This window comes from Chelonia mydas, chromosome 7 (assembly GCF_015237465.2).
Source record: "Chelonia mydas isolate rCheMyd1 chromosome 7, rCheMyd1.pri.v2, whole genome shotgun sequence".
NCBI classification, from domain to species: Eukaryota; Metazoa; Chordata; order Testudines; family Cheloniidae; genus Chelonia; species Chelonia mydas.
The window spans coordinates 117782053-117801347 of record NC_057853.1 but is presented as its reverse complement, the minus strand read 5'-3'; the positions used below and the strand labels follow the sequence as shown (position 1 = coordinate 117801347).

Sequence of the window (19295 nt, the reverse complement as noted above, 5' to 3'; positions counted from 1 at the left end):
TAGAGTCTGATCCCCAAATAGGCTCCCCTTACCTGATGAAGACCCTCCTGGGATGCCGGGAGCTCCTGGCACGCCTGCATCACCTGGAAACAAGGGAGAGAGACACAGGTAGCCTGGATTGGGCAGCAAGGGATTAACTCAGCCCTTGGGTAGTTTATAATGGCTGATGTGTATGTCCCCTTCCAGCCACAGCACTGATTCAGTCTGAGATGGGGTCATCCCAGACCCAGCGGCATGATCTTGGAGACTGGGGTGAAGGAACAGGGCACAACCCTGCAGTGAGGTGAGTAAGGGCCAGCAGCAATGGCAGCTCCTGTGCTCAGGGCAGTAAAGTCCCTGCTCCCTCGGGGCACCCAAAGAGGGCAGCAGGGCCATGCTTTCACCCTGCACCAGCCCAGGAGGAGCAGGCTGCCTCAGGGAAAGGTCTGGCTGTGAAAGGGCTGCAGGTTCAGGGCACGAGGAGGAGGAAGGGTTTTCTTTTCACAAACCTTTGTCTCCTTTGGGTCCGGTGGGTCCTCGAGGCCCTGCAGGTCCGGGAGGTCCCTGGATGGCAACTCCAGCACCTGCCCAACCAGAATGCCAGGAAAAGGAGTTAGAAGTGCACAGGCAGAAAAGCCGTGGGGGAGATCCTGGCCACACTGAAGTCAATGGGAGTTCTGCCATCGATTTCAGCAGGGCCAGGATTTCACTGCCTGGCTCCAGCTAAATGCTCAAGAGCAATTAATGCAGAGAAGGCAGAAGTGTGCGCACACTGACCTGAAGCAGAGATTCCTGGGAGGCCGGGCTGACCTGGTTCACCTATATGAAACACACAGAGAGAGGCCAGTCACACATTCCTGCTGTAATAGTATCCCCCACCTGACAGCAGCGCTGTGTGCTGGAATCCTATTTACCTGTGAATCCTCGTGGGCCCGGTGAACCTGTGAACAGGAGAACAGAGGCGTCGTTAGACTGTTCACACCCACCTGGCTTGGATTTTCTAGATCACCCAGGCCCTGATCGAGTACGCAGAACACAATCACAGCATCTGATTATCACGGCTGAACTGGGTATTTTAACCCAGGCAAGGGAGGGCATTCACCCAGCTTCCTGCTGAGCATGGGTTTATGTTTAACACTCCCGCATCCATGCACGCTACTAAGCACCCCTGAGTCCCAGAGGACCCTGCAGGGCAGCAACGCCATGGGGGAGGAGGAGCGCCGCCTCTGACGATGTCAGTGACAGGACCTGACGGAATGGAATCGCTCTGTGGCTAAGGCAGAACAGAGATGGGCCTGGACCAGAACAATGAACGCCCCCAAATCACAACCCAAGCCGCATCAGAAGCCACGCTTTGCAAATGGATCTTGTCTCTTCGATGGCAGAACCGAAGCTCTGGTTCCCAACACCCCTGAATCTTACGGGCACTCGAAATCTAGACTGGAACGTCGTGGCTTGTCACTGCCCTGGCTCCTGAACTGGAATCTAGTTAGTTGCCATGGAGTCAAGGGAGAACCCTATTTATTATTCGTACCGTGGTAGCTCCTTGGAGCGCCATCATGGCCCAGGGCTCCATTGTGCTAGGTGCTGTACACACACAGAACAAAAGGACAGTTCCTGCCCCAGAGAGCTTCTGCATTGCTTATCAGTGTGAGGGTTTAGTGCTGAGGCACTTTACCGGTGTCTAGAAAAGCTAGCTGTTGGGGAAGGCTCATGCTCAGTCAGAGCAGTAGGATCTGAGAAAACGGACTCACCTTGGTCTCCCTTTGGCCCAGGTGGGCCTGGTGGGCCTGCGAAGAATGTTTCTGTAATGAAGACAAAAGGGTTGTTTAATGTACACAAGCAGACACAGCCATGGAGTGGAGGACCATGATGTGTCCCCCCGTCTACATCCTCCTGAAGCCAGGGATCGCCGGGGGTTCATTTGAACCGCAGAGGGAGAGAGAGGTTTCAGAAGAATCAGGCACAAGAACTGGGGTTAGGAATCAAGTGAAAGTACCTACCTGAGGTGGGCACGAAGGAGCCTGGTCTTCCTGGTGGGCCTGGCGGGCCTGGTAATCCTTCTCCTAAGCAAGGGAGATAGAACAATACTCAGAAGGGAGGGCAAAGGCCAATGAATGCAGCAGTCCACACAGCAGAGTCGCTGGATTGCCAAACCTGGTGCCAGTTGCTTATTTCTCACTGGACCTCTATCCCACATTAGTCAGTCACTCCCTGCTGTAATACTGGAGGATCACAGCACGATCCAGTTAGGGGGAAACTCCATTTACAGTGTGGTGCAGGAAAAATCCCAGAGTGCCTCAGTGCATTCAAATAGCCTTTCCACTCCTAATCCAGTGAAGCTTTACTTATAGAGGAGTTTTCATTCCATAATAAACGGGGCCCACACTGCTCAGCTCCTGGGGCTGCAGCAATCACCATCTAACAGCTAGTTTTTAAGTGCTGCATTGCACAAGGATTATCAACTCTTCAGCCTCCTCTGCTCTGGGTGAGAAGGGGAAGGGAAATTACCACTAGCCCACTGAAAGGGGAACAAGGAGGCATCCTTAGCAACCAGTATTGCTCCCGGCGGGGAGTGCAAAGGAGCCACGGCTAGACCGCTGGGCAGCGGAGGACGGAAGATGCTACAACTGCAAAGAAGAGTTGGCACCCTTTCGCCTTTCAGGGTGAAGACATGACTTTCCTGGCGAAAGTTTCCCCACCAGCCTTCCCCCAGAGGTCAGGCCCACCAGCAAGTCCAGGGTGTGTGTGTGTGGGGGGATTTTGCTAGACAGTTCCTCTCCCATTATCGTAAAACTCCCCTTCTAGTGAAGTGTGCTAGTGTGAACACACGGGGTTAAATCCTGGCCCCGTGGAAGTCAATTGCAAAACTCCCATTCACTTCCATGGGGCCAAGATTTCTTCCACAGTGTTTCAGAATTGCTCATCTGGGGGCACATGACAAATCGACTGTAAACCGCCCCTCCCCCCCGCCACAATCCATGGATGTGGAGGAACCAGGTTTTACCTGCTGGACCGCGAGGTCCAGGTGGTCCCTGGATGGATGCGCCTGACAAAAGAAAAGAATCAGATGTATTCAAGAATATTTTCATAGCAAAATGAACAAGTTGAAAGCATGCTGCAGGCTTTATTCCACCCCTATGGCCCCTGTGCTCTCTCCTATGTACTGCACTGTATGTAATAATATATATACCTGGGGGTCCTGGAGGGCCAGGGGGGCCTGCTCGTCCCAGTAAATCTGACGACACTGAAAAAAAGGAAATATTTTTGCTCTGGAAATATTGTTGCGATGTTGCTAATGAAAGCTATTGGAGTCAGGGGTGGATTAAGGCAAGATCCTTGGTACAAGGCCTCATGGGTCAAAGGGGACCTGGACACACCCATGATTCTGAGAGGACAGGCTAGGGCTTCCCTTGATAGTCCCTTGGGGACCATGAGAACAGGCAGCAAGACCTGGGGCAGGTGAGTTTGGGATGGCCAAGGCCACCAGGGTGGGAAACAGCAAGGAATCTCTCTGGACAGTGAGGACCTGTGAGAAAGACCACAGAGGCCAAAGATGCTGGGCTAGGATGACAAGACTTTTCAGGAGGAGGAAGAATTTTTAAAGGAGGGCCTGAATTTTTTGGTGAGCAGGGTAGAAGGCCAATTTTTCATGAATCTGGGCTCCGGATAGTCTTAATTAGAGATGGACTCCAGCCTCAAAGCTGAGATGTGAATCCCAAGTTCGGGGATGTTCAGATCCAGGATCTGGGTTTGGCCCATTATAGAGCGATGGAGGAGTCACAAAGTTCTGTTCCAGATCTGAATTACTCCAAATGCAGTGTTTGCATATGGGGAGCGGATCGGGACCACTTTTAGTCTTAATCCATCCTTGATCAACATCCTACAAATATTTACAAAAGCTTTTCAGAGCATAGTAGAATAATCCAAGGTATAATAAATCATTGTAATGGTAACTGGTTGCAACATGCACACTGTATTACATAAAACAAACTGATTTTCCCCAGGGGATACTGCTGTTAACTCAATTCTGTTTCTGTCACTTCTGCCTTGAAATTAACATTTCTTTCCCTGATGATTTTGTCCTCAAACACGTGGGAGACTCTAGCTCTTGGTCCTCCTCCACATCCATATAACATGTCACTTTAGGCTGGTTACTTCTTTGCAGCAGGCTTAGCATTAGTTTTAGTGTGAGCACAGGGCAGCTGCATGTTCTTGTAGCCTAGTGGCCAGAGTAGTGCAGTAAGACTCAAAAAGACCTTAGTTTCAGTCCTGGCTCTGGCCTGCTAGCTCTCCTTTGAGCAGACCATGTCAATGCCCTGTGCCTCAGTTTCCCCATCTGTAAAATGGGGATAATGATACTGCCCTCCTTTGTAACGTGTTCTGAGCTCTACCAATAAAAAGTGCTAGATACTATTATTGTCGTCGTATAGATACGATGAGCCTCAACTAAACCACATGCACACTTCGTCTACAACATATTGAGCTAGAGACATCTCAAGTTGAAGGACCCTCTCCCTTAGCTGGGCTGGTCTCACCCACTAACTCTTCATGCTTCCAATAAAGAACAGAAGCAGCATCTCTTCTTACTTTGAGATAATGAAGTTGCAACTTCTGATTTGATGGTTTCCACAACGGTTTCACCGGTGAGCCCTCTCTCGCCACGTGGACCTTCATCGGGAACAGAGAGAGTGTGGGTTATTTAGCCCATAGAGGACGAACTCTACCTTTTGGGGGATCTGCAAGGCTGCAGGCTAATGTACTAGCTTCTGATCTCCTCTGACACGGCTTCAGATTTTGCTTTCTGTTAAAATAAACTGGTTGACACAAATTCAATCCTTGATGGACAGTCATCCAAATCTGGAAATTCCTGCATAAATCTGCCATTATTATCAAGCTCAGTTCAGGGTCCATCTCTAGCTCCCACCTTTTTACATAGCAGGATCCCTAGATCAGGACCATAATCCAGATCCTCAAAGATATTTAGGCACTTAACTCCCACTGAAATCAGTTCCAATGGGAGTTAGGCACCTAAATACCTTTGAAGATCTGGGCCCATATAACAGAAAGGCAGCTTTCATTGAAATGTGCTCTGCTAGAGCTAACGCCTGGATAGAATAATAATAGCTGTATCTGTGGCTGTAGCTTTCATATAGAAGATATTTGGGCACTCCCCACACACTCCTCTATGGGAGGGTGGGGGGAGAGAGACATGAAAATTGGGAATTTCTTAAAAGATTAATTAAAACTATGAACGCAGACGAATGAGCCAAAATGAAAAGCTCTGCAGACAAAAGAGAAAGAGACTTTGCAAGAAGCTGAGAAATAAGGAGCGGGACTGAAAGAGTTTGTGAAAAAGAAAAGAAACGAATGCAGTTCGTTCAGAGGCAGACAGTGTGCTAGGCAGACTGTGTACGGTACCTTGCAGTCCGGGGAGACCAGCTGGCCCAACAGGACCTGGTTTCAAAGGACAAACAAAAAACGACTGCATTAGATTTCCATGGCTGTATTTAACGGTATCAGGGGACAATCAATAGGCCTTTGAAAAGAGCTGAGAACATCAAATCATACATTTGTCCACGCAAGTAAATTAAATCAGGATATGGGCATGAATTAATCAGCATGCCAGTGGATACTGGAGGTTCTGGAGAGGTGATTTTTAGTTCAATACTTGGCAAATAAAGCACATAGTCCATTTAGACTGGTGAAATAACCAGGCAGGTACGGGGTATAATACAAAGACAATGGGTCTAGTCTGCCTTGTCCCTTCCCTTGATGAAGCTTAGGAATAACACCACTGAAGCCAAAGGAGTTACACCACTGTAAGAGGCAGACAGGTGCGAGAAGAATTGGCACCTTTGAGGTTTGCTCTATGACTCCATTATACTGGAGGGCGATGACTGAATAAGGACTGTTCAGAAGAGGTTTAGGCTGGGGGGTTACCATGGAGCCTGGGGCTCTTAGTGTTAGGGTCTGGAGCGGGCAGTGCTAAAATCTCGTCAGCAGTTCTTGCGAGATTTCTGTTGTACTGATGACAACCCCACCCAATTCAGGACTGGAAGATAAGCCCCTTCTGCGTCTGGATCTGAAAACAAAACTATGGGGTATGTGTGTGGGCGGGGAGGGGTGTCAGATCCAGGGTATTTCCCCCCTCCCTTTCTTGAAATGCGAAGGGACTTGGATTTGAGATTCCAGGTTTGACCCATTGCTAGACTGTGTGCATTACATCAAAATGTAATGGGAGGTTCCAGGCCACAACCTCACTTCCTCCTACTCTTCTGAAGCCTCCCTCCTACTTGCCCCTCTTGTATCTGTCTCCCACCCCCATCTTCACACCCTTCCCCGTGCTCCAAACGACCTGTCTTCCTTTTTAAAAATCCCTCCTTCAAATACACATGCTCACGGTGCTGCCTGTTTAAGTGAGGCCCAAACCCTGGCCTTACTACGGTGGAGATCACAGAGGGCAGGCAAGAGGGGGAAGCTAATGAATAGAGAGTCCCTGACCTATGTGGCCTGTAGGACAGGACAGCTTGGCAGGGATAGGAAACCACGGACTCCAGAATGCTCCTTAACGCTGCTCCAGAAAGGAAGAGTGTGGACCCCACTCAGCCCTGGCAGAGCAGGGGGACCCTAGCCATGTCCCCAGGCTGGCTGACCATACTCCTGTCGGCCCAAGAAGCATGTTCACCGGGCCCCCGCCTGCTGCTCAGAAGCAGCATTTTCCAATTCTGCTTTGTGCCCCCTCTCCCACCTATAAGATGAAAAAGCATTTTACCCTTAGATTGTTAAATTCCTGCCAGGGCAGGGACCCTGTCCTTCTCTGTGTTTCAGACAACCCCAAGCACAGTGCTCAGTAAATACACAACAAACAGTGATGCAGGCTGCACCTGGATGGAGCAGGGTTTCCTTACCTGGGACACCGGGTGGTCCTGGTGGTCCTACTGCTCCTGGTGGCCCTGGAGGGCCAGGGAGAGCAATAGTTGATGAACCCTCTGCAACACAAAAACAAGGCAGTTGGCAAACAGAGAGGAGAAGTAAATCTGCAACAAATATCATTTGTAACGAACGCTCTGACCAGTTCTGCTGGCTACATTGCCACAACCGACTTAAATGATGCAAACACAAAGAGACCCTGATCCTTTGTAGGCACAAGGTAACCATGAAAATAGAAGGGATAATAGAAATTAGAGAAAATCATCAAAAACTGGGGCTGTTCAAAATCCCACTCTCATACATACCAGCAGTTATAACTTGGCCGGGAGCACCAGATTCACCTAGGAGAGAGAGGGACAGAAGAAGAGCGATCAGTTAACAGATCAACAAACATTCTGAATAAGTTTCTGATAGCATTTTGGCTTCTGTTCTCATTCCCCTCAATCTTTTGTTAGAGAAATTATAAGGATGGGAGATAATGGGGGAAGAAAGAGACAGAGAAGAGAGAACTCAGCTAACTCCAAAAGATTCTTTAATCAAATGTCCAAATGCTGCATTTGTCAGAATGCATAACAGGCCCAGTTCTATCCTACATACAAGTGTGCGGCTTCCACTGAAGTCACTGGGGCTTGTGATCATGTATCTGGGGGCAGAGTTGGGTCCAATATGTGCATTTCAGAGAGGGAGCTATGCTGATGACTTCTTTGGAGAACAACCTGTTTTCTACGTGCTTCAGGAGACTTTTGTTAACTCCATTTTTCTTTTTTGAAACCACTAGGTGCCACTGTTGATCCAGGCACTGGTTAGGAGACAAGAAAATCCTCACTAATGCAAAGTACCTAGAGAATAAATGAATATCTGGTTTGAATCCCAACTTACCTTTAGCCCCTGGTCGACCGGGGTTGCCTGGGAGTCCTAGTATGAAGAAACAATTCAAAATTATGAATGTAAATTTTTTTTTCCAGATAATTCCCAGAATTGTAATTGTGGGTTAGTGAGAAAACCCCCCATCCAGTCACTTGATCCAACCATTTATTCTCCTACATTTATAGCAGGTGGTTTTAAAAAGATTTCCTGCTGTTGATTGCACCTCCTTTGCTTTATCAGAGGGCCCCAGATACCACTGCAAGATGGTGCACTGAAGAGTATGGCATCGCTGCTGGAAAACCCCAGATTTCTAGTGATGGCTAACGGGGTGGTTCAATTATGCACAAGGACCTGGAACGCCTTCCTAGTAACTCAGGGTGGGATTTTCAGAAGTGTAGTGGGACACGGTGCTGCTAAATAGTTGTGAAAATCCCATCCACAGTAACGATCTCAACACCCACTTTGATTCAGAATCCTGTGAGTCACCATATTAGAATCCCTATTTTGACCTGATGAGGGTGAAGATTCCAAGGAGTTCCTGAACTAGCATCCAGCAGAAAGCTATTTTCTATCAGATGGGTGTTGTTTATTTATTCAGGACATCTCAGCCCAGGTGCTCCTCCAAGTGACCTTCCCATAGCACTCCCCAAAGTTTTCCCTAGCTCAGTGTTCTGCTTTACTCAGTGGGATACACTGCGCCCTTGAGATTGCATGGCCTTTTCTAGCTCTTATCATCTCCTCACCAGCTGACTAGCATTAACTCATTTTTCCAGTGTTTTACAAAAAGGAAAGTAAGTGAGCTTAGTCCTGGTGAAAATTTCTAGGCTGACAGCCCTGGAGGTTGAAATCCTTTGTTTATTTACAGGACATCTACATTATGGGGAAAGGAAATGCAAAGTTCTTCCCCATGGCACCCCACCAATGTAACTTAACCCTGTTCTGGAGGTGCAATCTCTAAGGTTCAGACAGTAACCCATACCATGATACACCTCTACCCCGATATAATGCGACCTGATAGAACACGAATTTGGATATAATGTGGTAAAGCAGCACTCCGAGGGGGCAGGGCTGCGTGCTCCAGTGGATCAAAGCAAGTTCGATATAACGTGGTTTCACCTAGAACGCGGTAAGATTTTTTGACTCCTGAGGACTGCGTTATACCGGGGTAGAGGTGTAATTCACCCTTTGGCTGGAAATGCAAACAATGGGGCTAGCTAGAGACATTTGTGGTGGTAGCTTTGGTGATATGGTGACATGGAATTAGACTGAAACAATCAACAGATTTCACAAAGACCATTGGGCAGTCACCAAATGATAACAAGGCTTGGTCACTACAAAACTGGGCTGGAAGTGGATCCTAGCATTTGGGAGAGGACAGCCTTCTGATGTGTCCTTGTCTTGCCTAGGGTTCCATGTGTGGAACGCTGTAAGGCTGAGACAGCTACCAGGCTAGTGAGGAAGTAATGTGGATTTAAACTGTACTAAAGAAAAACCGTCTCTCATGAAGGCCCATTCCTCATTACTACAGCACATTTCAAACTGGGTTTTCCTAGCATTTAATAAAATATCTGTGTTAACCTTAAAAAATGTGGACAGCTGAGCTCCCCTAACTCCATAAATGAGACTTGGTCATGCGTGAATATATGCTGTCAATCTCATATCTTGGCTATTTTAGTGGTCCCTACACCTGTGTTTCATGTAAGGATAATAGGCTTACAAATGTAAGGCTAATAGGAAAGTCAAGGTGCTACAACGTGTTGGTGATAAGGCAGAATATGGCAAAATGACTTACCTGGGGGTCCCTGCGGTCCTGTGAGACCTGGAAAAATAAAGGCAAAAATTCTGAGATTTGGAAAAATTTCTTTGGGGAAAAACAATAATTTTGTTTATAATTATGGGCAGATCTTCAGCTGTGCAAATCAGCATCCATATATGTGTGTGTAATCTGCATATTGCAAAGGGCCCAACATCCACATATCCTCGCATTTCATCACAACGTCCCAGCATGACTATCTGGCATAGAACCATAGAGTTGGCAGGCAGGCAATCCCTCCAGATGGGATGTGTAACTCAATGGCCTTGTCTAACAATAGTCATTTTTTCCTTTCTGCTTTTACCTGGCTGTCCGGCATCGCCAGCGGGTCCAGGTGGTCCTCGCAATCCTTGCATTCCCATGAGACCTTGTTCCCCTAGGGACGGTTACCAAGACAACATATACATACTCAGATTCGTGTAGCGCAATAACCATTTACAGTCTAGAGACTGTTGATGTGAAAAGAGCCAACGTTTCGATTGTAGGCACCTCCCACAAGTCAGCAGGCATGCTGGCACATTAAGCGGGAACTTTCATGCCTAAATGGCCAGTTTGAACATCCAAAGTTAGGAGGTGGGCAACCAAGTTTGAAGTGCCACAATGTTGTTCTGTCCAATATAAGATATAAGGCCACTGCTGTGACACAGCAAGAGTCAGATGATCTCCAGGAGATCGCATAAGGTATATCTAGTCACTCGGGCTTTTGCTTGAAATGGGGAGGTGACCGTGTGACCATAAGGAAAATACACACACATTTATCTGGTGCTCATGCTACAGAATGCATAGGATAGTTCATTCTTAACTTCACTCTAGTGTCTTGGACACAGACTACCCATCGCAGGTGAGGCCAGGATGATGGGGCACAAGGATAGTTAACCTCCCGTAAACATCTCTCGGTTCAGGGTTAGATGTTTGATGGCACACTACTGTACTACTATGTTGAGAGACCAGGGCTCCAAGTCACGACTCCATTGACTCTGTTACTACATCAGTCACCACCTCAAGCTGCAGGCAAGTCACGATGTAGGTGATCATTTGTCTCTGATGAGGGGCAATGGTGGAGAAAAAGGAAAAAATAGCCACCTACCTCGTGGGCCTTGGCGTCCATCGGGGCCAGCTGGACCTACCCAAAGATAACAGCTCATTAGGGATTGCCGGAATGGTCCCACAGTATACCCAGTATGGGGGGATATTCCCTGTATGGTGTATAGCTGAACACAAGACTATGGCTTTCTATTATATTAAGTCTGAATAAGACCTTGACTGGGATCATTGATGGTTCAGAAACTTTCACCTAAATCTTAAAGGTAAGGACTTCGTTTATGCAAATATAATCTAATGAAAGCAATTTGTGGGAAAGACCTGGCGATATATACAGTACAATCCCACTGCACAGTTATCTCCGTTCCAGTCCTCACAGACATGGACTAGCCGCTGGCGGAAACAACATCTGTGTGTGTTCTCTAGAAATGCTGCATCAGGTCTTTGTTATTTACCAATGGATCCTTTGGCTCCCGGTTCCCCTGGAGGACCAGGCAATCCTCTTGAGCCTGGCTCACCTGCGATCAAATCAAATTAAAGTGAATACAAATAATGTTGGTGAGGGTAGAGTTCATGATCATCCACAACATTTGCAGCTTTGCAAGCTAAAGATAGTATTGACAGGCCATTGGGGCCTCATGATTCATGGTGCCACGTGATCACCTCTGGGCATTGGGAGGAAGTTTCCCAAAATGCACAAATTAACTGAGTGCATTCCAGGTGAGGGGGACTCTCGCTGAAGTAATAGGTATGGATCCCTCCCCAGGGATACCTGATTATATGAATCAAGAATATGATCAGATATGGCAAACCTCATGTTCTAATGAACAAAAATGTCAACAATAACAATATTTTTACATCTTTGAAAAATAAGCAGAGCAAGCTTGGATGGGCAGACTTTATTCCTGCATGCACTTTTTAAAAATAATCCACTTCATATTTTATAGCCAGTATTAATTCCAGGACCCCAGACAACAAATGTTTATATACTGACCTGTCAGACCACGAGGTCCTTTCTCTCCATGGTCACCTAAAGCAAACACAAGGGGAAATATAACTTCATGTAATTCATAGAGTCATAGATTCCAAGACCAGAAGGGACCATTGTAATCATCTAGTCTGACCTCCTGTATAATACAGGCCATAGAACTTCCCCAAAATAATTCCTAGAGCAGATTTTTTAGAAAAAACATCCAGTCTTGATTTAAAAATTGTCAGTGATGGAGACTCCACCAGGACCCTTGGTAAATTGTTCCAATAGTGAATTAGTTTCAACATTTATGCCTTATTTCCAGTCTGAATTTGCCTATCTTCAACTTCCAGTCATTGAATCTCATGATATCTTTCTCTGCTAGACTGAAGATCCTACTGTTAAATATTTTTCTCCTAAGTAGATACTTATAGAATGTGACCAAGTCACACCCTTAACTTTCTCTTTGTTAAGATAAAGAGATTGAGCTCTTTGAGTCTGTCACTATGAGGCATGTTTTCTAATGCTTTAATCAATCTCGTGGCTCTTCTCTGGACCATGTCCAATTTATCAGCATCCTTCATGAATTGTAGGGATGAGAACTGTTTCACTGAAAAATTTTACAGTCGAAGAAAAAGAAAACCTGATGACAAAAGCATCAAGTAACCAAAGCCAATGAGGTATGTGATTGATCCCAACCTGACACTGGGGGAACCAGGACAAAATATCCTGAGTAATCTAACAGGAAGAAAGTACTGACAAAAGTAATTTAATTGATTAGCATACCTTTGGGTCCAGGTGCTCCCAAAGCTCCTTTCTCACCTAAAAGATATAAAAGCAATGGCTTAAAGTATAAATGTTGTAGGGGGAGAAAAAGGTCTCCCTCCATCATTCCTCTCTAGAGACAGGACATGACCCATCTCTTCTTTTGATGCTTCATTTAATCTAATCTAATCTGTCATGCTCCTACCTATCTATGGTATTTCCAGGGTACCTATCACCATCACTAAGTTTATTCTTTTTCCTCCTATCTTTCTCCTATTATCCTCGGGCCCCAGGGCCAGAACCTTTCTCAGATATAACTCTGATTCACAGCTGGGTGTTCTCTTCTGGGCAGTAATGGAAAAGCGCAACATCTGTTACAGCCACCATAACTCGTCAGTGTAGCAGAAAGTGGGCTCTAAGTCTTACCTTTGGCCCCTGGGAGACCTGCTTCTCCTCTAAATCCTTGAAGACCAGGAGAACCTGCAAGAAAAAATGAAATTGGGGTTTTAATCATGTCCAGCCTACTCCACCGCTGAACACATTTTCTAAGGAAGTCAAGCATGCAGAGAGCTGTCACTCTGTCTTTGTTTCCTGTATAACAGGAGAATGTGGCACTCACCAGGCGGACCGTGTGGGCCAGGAGAACCCGTCATGCCTGTAAATAAGAAGTATACAATATTTCAGCTACATTGCAATGGGAAGGAGAACCCATCTCCTTCGGTTTGCCAACAAGTGACCAGATTCCAGAGTGCCCCTAACTAAACAGGGTCCTCCAGCCAGTAGATGATCTCACATAATTTGCATCCTATACATCAGAGAAACTTAGTCTTGAACTGGAATTGTTGTGACCTATAGGAAGTAGCTTTCCCTGGTGGGCCAAGCCATAGCCTCTCCTCCTTGCCCAAGGAAGGAGGAATAGAGTTCCACCTTGTTTCAGTGGGGAGTTGCGCTTTATAGGCAAAATTTTTCCTCTCAGTTACATGGGTCAGCTCCCATTGAAGTCTGTGGAGTGGCCCCTATGTGACAGACAGATAAGGATTCGTCCCATTATTTCTAAAGGTTCAAAGGCAGGCAAAAGCCATCTGTAAGCTCAGGTGGGTTGTTGCCACCAGTCAATCATCTACAGCGTTACTTAGACTTCCATAAAACAAGCCATTTTTTAAAGTCTAAAATATGCCTCTTCCCATTAGAATGTCTCGTTCTGAAATGTAGCTCGTTTGGTGGCAAGCCAGCTCATTCACCTCCCCACTGCAGTGAGGCACAAATAAAAACAGTGGGACCCACAACTTTCAACGCATCCTCCCACAGCTCCTAATGAGGGCTATTGCCCATGCAATCCTGCTTCCATTTTCTGTTCACCACTGTATTTACCTTTGAGGCCAACAGACCCTGGTGGCCCAGGAGGTCCTGCAGGTCCGTGATCACCAACAGCGCCTAGAGAGTAAAGCATCAGAGCACGTCATTAACCAGCCTGCCAGCTGCCATCCTCCACCCCCAGAAGGAACTCTAAGATTCAAAGGGACGAATCCACAGCGTGGGGATCACCTGCACCACACTGAGCTTCTCTTGTCCTCCTGGGCAGCAAGACAAAACAAGCCTGCAGCTTGCTCCTGTGGGATCCACTTGCTATCAACGAATTGTCTCCATGAACCTAAACTGGGCTCCCTGTTTTATAAGTCCAGCCATCTCTTTCACCATCCTACTCCCAGATCTACGTGCACCCATGCAAATGCTGCTTTGCAGAGAGGTATTGTATGTTTACCCAGCTACAAAACAAACCACCAGCCACCTCTAGTCTATTTTCTTCTAGGAGTCACCTTGAATGACTGAGGGTTACCAGCCCATTTAGTAAGGATCTGATTGTGGTATACGGCTCTGATTCCCCGTCACTCAGTGTCATGATTAATCAGTAATTAAGACAACTGAGAACACATTATCCAGAAATGAGCCCATCTCATTGGGCATTATGACACACCAGAGTTTGAATCCTTCTAATGTCCCAGGACTTATCTCACTACACCACCTGGCGTCATTGTCTTCTGTTGTCAGTAAATATTTTAGTGAAAAAAAAATCTATCAGTCATTTCTGTGCTAAAAGACATGTCAATCCAATGCAACAGACCGATCTTTGTAATTAATTGCGGCAGCTACAGAAATGAAAAAATTCTTTTTGGTAGGACACACAATCAGCACCAACCTGTTTGCCTTTTTGCACACAGTCAGCAGTTTTCTGGTTTAGTCTATTTATTCAACTCTGTAGCAGCTTTGGGCCAGAGCCTTTGGTGTGACTCTTGCCTCAAGGTTGGCAGTGTGGACAAGATAAAAATTAGCTGAGAGCCAAACCACTTCCGGTTCTGCAAAACCCAACCCTGACTGATGAGCTTTGGCAAAACAAAAGCCACCTGGTTTGGCCATTGTCGAGGTGGCACAATCCCGAAACCTTTCAGCCCTATTCCAAGTGGAGAGGCAGATAACAGGAAACCTGGATCTGAACTATCAAAACTAAATCCTGACCACTGAGGCTTTTGCAAAACCAGAACCGAGACTCAGCCTCCATGGCCCATCTCTTTATGCACTGGGGACAGAACAGGACAGTCTCCTACCTCTGTCTCCTTTCTCCCCAAATCCAGGTGGTCCAGGTTCCCCACGAGGCCCTGGTGGCCCTTCTCGCCCTCTTTGGCCCATGGGTCCCTCCATGCCATGATCACCTACGGTAAGCAAATGGCTTGTAATATAGCTTTATACATTCCATGCAGTGAAATTCAGTGTCTCCTCCTCCCCCGCTGCAGCAGGACGGGGTCTTGTTTTCACACATGCAGGTTGAGGGTATGAACATACTGTGCGAGTCTCCCACTGTAACTGAGCTGTGCTAAGCTCAGAGTAAGATGGGTCAGTGCTGCTTACCCACGCTGCCTTTCTGTCCTTTCGGTCCCTCTGGTCCTGGGTGCCCAATCAAACCAGGCATGCCTGTAAGCAAAACACAATGTGGTAAATCTGCAGTTTCCCTGACTATGGTCCAAGGGTGGGTGTCTAGGAAATACGAAAATAAGGGATTCGGAAACCCAGGACTGCAGGGTTACGGTGGCCGGGCTGAAAAAATATATTGTTTGCTAAGCACTGTATATATGCAGGGGTCTCTTTAGCAGCATATGGTAGGTACGCTAGGGTGCGACTATAAATATTCTCTGGCTCTGAGAACATTCCTGTCCAACACGGCAGATACTGAAGGATACATGACTTTGTCTTTTGCACACACATTGTCAAGGCATGATCACTCATGCAGGCATCTGATAGAATTGTCACAGGCAAAACCCAGTTTGCAATTATTGGCCAGAATCTTTCAAGCATGCTCACAGATCTCAGTGCACCAAAATCGTGCAGGGAAACGTGTGCTCACACACAAGCCAGGACAGGATGAGGCCTTGCGGCAAATAAGGCCTTTGAGCGGTAAGGCAGTGGTTCTGCCTGTATTTCAGCACTACGGGAATAATAACTTCAAGCAGTATAAGACATTTGCCATGGCACAAGAGTTAAACTCAGACTCCATGGACAGCCAGCCTGGAGTGGTTTGATGTGCAAAATTAATCCTGGCTGACTGCGATGTCACTGTGTGTGGTGTTCAGCTGACGTGCCACGGAGGCTGGCGACTTGTGGAACTCAGCCTACCTGGTGCACCAGGAAGTCCTTGATCTCCTGTTAGAACAAAGAAACAGACCATTCATGGGAAAACGGATCTTGCCTTATGTTCCCACCTTCCTCCTTTTGCTAGTTATCACCCTTCTGCCAAAAACCAGAGGGGTAGGTGCCTGGCCTTTGACAAATCAAAGACCCCAACATTCCTCTAAAGCACATCTTGATTAAACCAGATACTGTATGATTTCCGTCTTGCTTTTCAAACGGGTGAGTGTATTTCTGGATACAAATACCTGTGATCCCCTCTACAATGCTCTCTAGACTCGGGTCTTTGCCAGGGGATGGTGCTGACGAGTGAACAGCCATGGGCGGCGGGTATAATAGGCAAGGGGAGGCGTTGCCACCCCCAGCACAGCCGTCCCTGCTGCCTGACACCTGGGCCGTGGTACCCCCTCCCCCCGCCTCTTCTCCTCCCTGCTCTAACCCTTCCCCAAGGTTCCCACGGTTTGCTGCTGCTGCCTGGGGTGAATCTTCCTCCCCTTCTCTCCTCCACCCCATCCCCTTCTCCCCTCCGAGGTCCCCGCAGCTGCCGGCTGGGCCTCTCCTCACGCCCCCACCCCCGAGGGGCACGGGCTGAGTGTGTGCGTGAGAATGCGAGCTGGGAGTCAGTGGCAGACGAGGGGAGCGAGGAGGCGAGTGGAGGGCATCCCTGAGTAGGGCTGTGTCTACACTGCCTCTTTCAGCGCTAAAAGTGGAGCGACAAAAGCTTTAGCGCTGAAAAGCGCCAGGATAGACAGTGCTTTATCGCCGGGAGCACGGCTACCACCCCTCATTCGGGGTGGTTATTTTTTATCGCCAGGAGTGCTCTCCCCCTGCGATAAAGTGTGTCTACACTGCCCACATCACAGCGCTGTAACATGGGCAGTGTAGGCATACCCTTACTTTACACAGTGAAAAAGGCTTCCAGAGACCTAGTAGCAGAGATCACTGAAACTGTTAAAGGGCCATTGAAGTGGTAATGAAGCCATTTGACAGGCATTTGCCAAGGCCCCCGGGAAGCCTTTGGCCATGTTCAGCTGGCTTTTCTATTGCAGGAAAATGTGTTACTGGGGTTAAAAAGAGTTTCCAAACGACAACCCCTCAGTCATTCTCTGTACCCAGAAGAAGTAACTGCTAACCTGGCTCAAGGAGGAGCTGACATAGCCAGAGAGTTTATTTCTTGATCTAGTCGTTTTACTCAAACCCAGTTTAAGTAAACGAGTCCGGCAGGGAATTCTGCGTAAGGTGATCACACTATTGCCCTAATGCAGGCTGTCAGTGACAAGCACTTGTTTAAAAGGAGAGATTAGGCTTCAGCTTGGCGCAGGTAGCCTGGCGTTTCGTCTCTGTACAGCATACACCGAGCGCCCTGCCACGCAGAGGAGAATCTATCTGGTAATTGAGCTACACCTGTTGCTTGTTCAGTTCCCGTGAGGAATGTTATTAGTGCTTTACGGTGAAAAAGGGAGAGGGTCTCACGAGGGAGAGGGGGCAGCAGAAGGGTTAAGGGGTGAGGTGAGCCAGCTGCACAGCAGGTGGGGGGGAGTCTCGTGGTGGGGGGTCAGGGTCTAGCGGGGGGGGGGGGAGGTTAGCAGCAGGTGAGTGAGCGGCAGGTGAGCGGGGAAGGAGGTGAGCGGAGGGGGGATCTCGGGAGGGGGTGAAGAGGTGAGTGGCGAGTCAGCAGTGGGTGGGGGCAAGGCTGGGGCAGAGCAGGGGTGGAGTGTGGGCGGGGCTGTGGGTGGAAGAGGCAGGACAAGGAGTTCGCCTCTCCCAGGGGAAGTTTCACCCACCACCCATGAGAACAGCCAACCCCTGTCATTATAATACTGGACCCAGGGAACCATTTAGAAGGTGAGAAGCAGTCACCACTTCATCAGCCTCTCAATAGAACTAACTTCTGTGAGAAACAAAAGGCCTTCCTTCAGCTAAGGGCTTCTAAATCTAGAGTTCTCACAGCACCTTGTCCGGGTATATGAGAAAATGTCTAATTTCAGACTCACCTTTGGGACCTTGCATTCCCATATCGCCTGAGAAAGGAGAAAAAAATCAAATCAAGAGAGATCCAGGAGGTATTCCCAGTGATTGCTCATTTTGGGACCATCCTTTTTTTCCTTGTTACACTCCGAACTCTCAGTGAGACCCCTGGGAGTTTGGGGCAAACGTGGAATGCAGGATTGGGCCTTTCCCATTTTAACTAGTTGTGCTAGTCAGTTCCCTGGATTCATCATGCAAATTATTGGAAGAACCTAAGACACAGAACAAAGAAAGGGAAACACAACTCTCCTGTACCTTTCAGACCAGGTTCCCCTTTCTCCCCTCGGAAGAAACCTGCAATGGGAAGTAAAATGGTTGTTAGATTTAATTACACAATTTCAAGTAAAACGATCTCTCTCTCTCTCTGAAGACACAAGGCTGCTTTTGACTCGATTTCAAGGCTGGAGGCTGCATAATCTAGTGGGCAGAGCATGGATTTGGAAAGTAGGAGCTCCCCAGACTGATAGGAGTGACTCGCTTTGAAATCAGCCGCACTCATCTCTCGCAGAGGAAGGAAAATCGTGCTCTCTGAGTGCCAATTCCATTCCTGACTCTCTGACCTTGGGCAAATCACGTAACCTTATTTTCTCCATCTGTAAAATACAGACCTCACTCACAGTGGTGTTGTAAGGAATAATCAGCTACTTTTTGTGCAGTGCTTTAAAAACGATAAGCCTTATCAGTGCTGTAAGTATGATTCATAATTACAGGGACCATTATATTATGTAAGTGGTGGAATAGTCCCACTATTGTGGGGAACTTTCCTGGCTTCTGCACTACCCCGGTGAGGTAGGCTAGCGAAAGGATCTGAGTCCTCGCTCCCACTTCCTTTACCCAGTGGTCTCTCTGCCCTTGAGGACTCCCCTTCCACTCTCCTGTCTGGCAGAGTCCTCGTAACCCCAACAAGGCTGGCTCCAGGATTCCTGGGGGGCTCGACCCCCAACCCTGCTGTGGTCACCTAGGACAGGGGCTAGAGTGTCCCCACTCCGGGGTACTCTCTCTGCACTGGGCACTTCTCTGACCCACTGACTATTACATACAATTTAAAGCAAATGCAAGTTATTTAATCAACAATTAATTTTAAAAAGAATAAGGAAAAATGGGAAAGCTTAAAGGAAACACATCACCCCACTCTGTGGCAGGGAACATCACAAACAGTGTCTCTGGAGTGTCAGGGCAGTTCACAGTCTGTTCCTTGAAAGTCCCAGGCCTCCTGCTCAG

General features: G+C 47.6%; 1 protein-coding gene across 2 annotated transcripts in view; it reads right to left on the bottom strand.

Moving 5' to 3' along the window:
• COL17A1 (collagen type XVII alpha 1 chain) overlaps positions 1 to 19295 on the bottom strand; it is a 64245-nt gene that overhangs the window by 13502 nt on the left and 31448 nt on the right. For both annotated transcript variants that reach the window (XM_037904785.2, XM_043551764.1), the window contains 27 exons: positions 18330 to 18368; positions 18041 to 18067; positions 16035 to 16061; positions 15273 to 15335; positions 14972 to 15076; positions 13740 to 13802; positions 12988 to 13023; positions 12795 to 12848; positions 12390 to 12425; positions 11628 to 11663; positions 11089 to 11151; positions 10680 to 10715; positions 9897 to 9968; positions 9572 to 9598; positions 7792 to 7827; positions 7218 to 7253; positions 6891 to 6971; positions 5401 to 5436; positions 4570 to 4650; positions 3173 to 3226; positions 2987 to 3028; positions 1983 to 2045; positions 1734 to 1784; positions 894 to 920; positions 757 to 798; positions 489 to 563; positions 33 to 83 (listed from right to left, as the gene is read on the bottom strand). In XM_037904785.2, the coding sequence (XP_037760713.1) occupies positions 33 to 83; positions 489 to 563; positions 757 to 798; positions 894 to 920; positions 1734 to 1784; positions 1983 to 2045; positions 2987 to 3028; positions 3173 to 3226; positions 4570 to 4650; positions 5401 to 5436; positions 6891 to 6971; positions 7218 to 7253; positions 7792 to 7827; positions 9572 to 9598; positions 9897 to 9968; positions 10680 to 10715; positions 11089 to 11151; positions 11628 to 11663; positions 12390 to 12425; positions 12795 to 12848; positions 12988 to 13023; positions 13740 to 13802; positions 14972 to 15076; positions 15273 to 15335; positions 16035 to 16061; positions 18041 to 18067; positions 18330 to 18368 (1359 nt within the window). The remainder of the gene's footprint in view (positions 1 to 32; positions 84 to 488; positions 564 to 756; positions 799 to 893; positions 921 to 1733; positions 1785 to 1982; positions 2046 to 2986; positions 3029 to 3172; positions 3227 to 4569; positions 4651 to 5400; positions 5437 to 6890; positions 6972 to 7217; positions 7254 to 7791; positions 7828 to 9571; positions 9599 to 9896; positions 9969 to 10679; positions 10716 to 11088; positions 11152 to 11627; positions 11664 to 12389; positions 12426 to 12794; positions 12849 to 12987; positions 13024 to 13739; positions 13803 to 14971; positions 15077 to 15272; positions 15336 to 16034; positions 16062 to 18040; positions 18068 to 18329; positions 18369 to 19295) is intronic.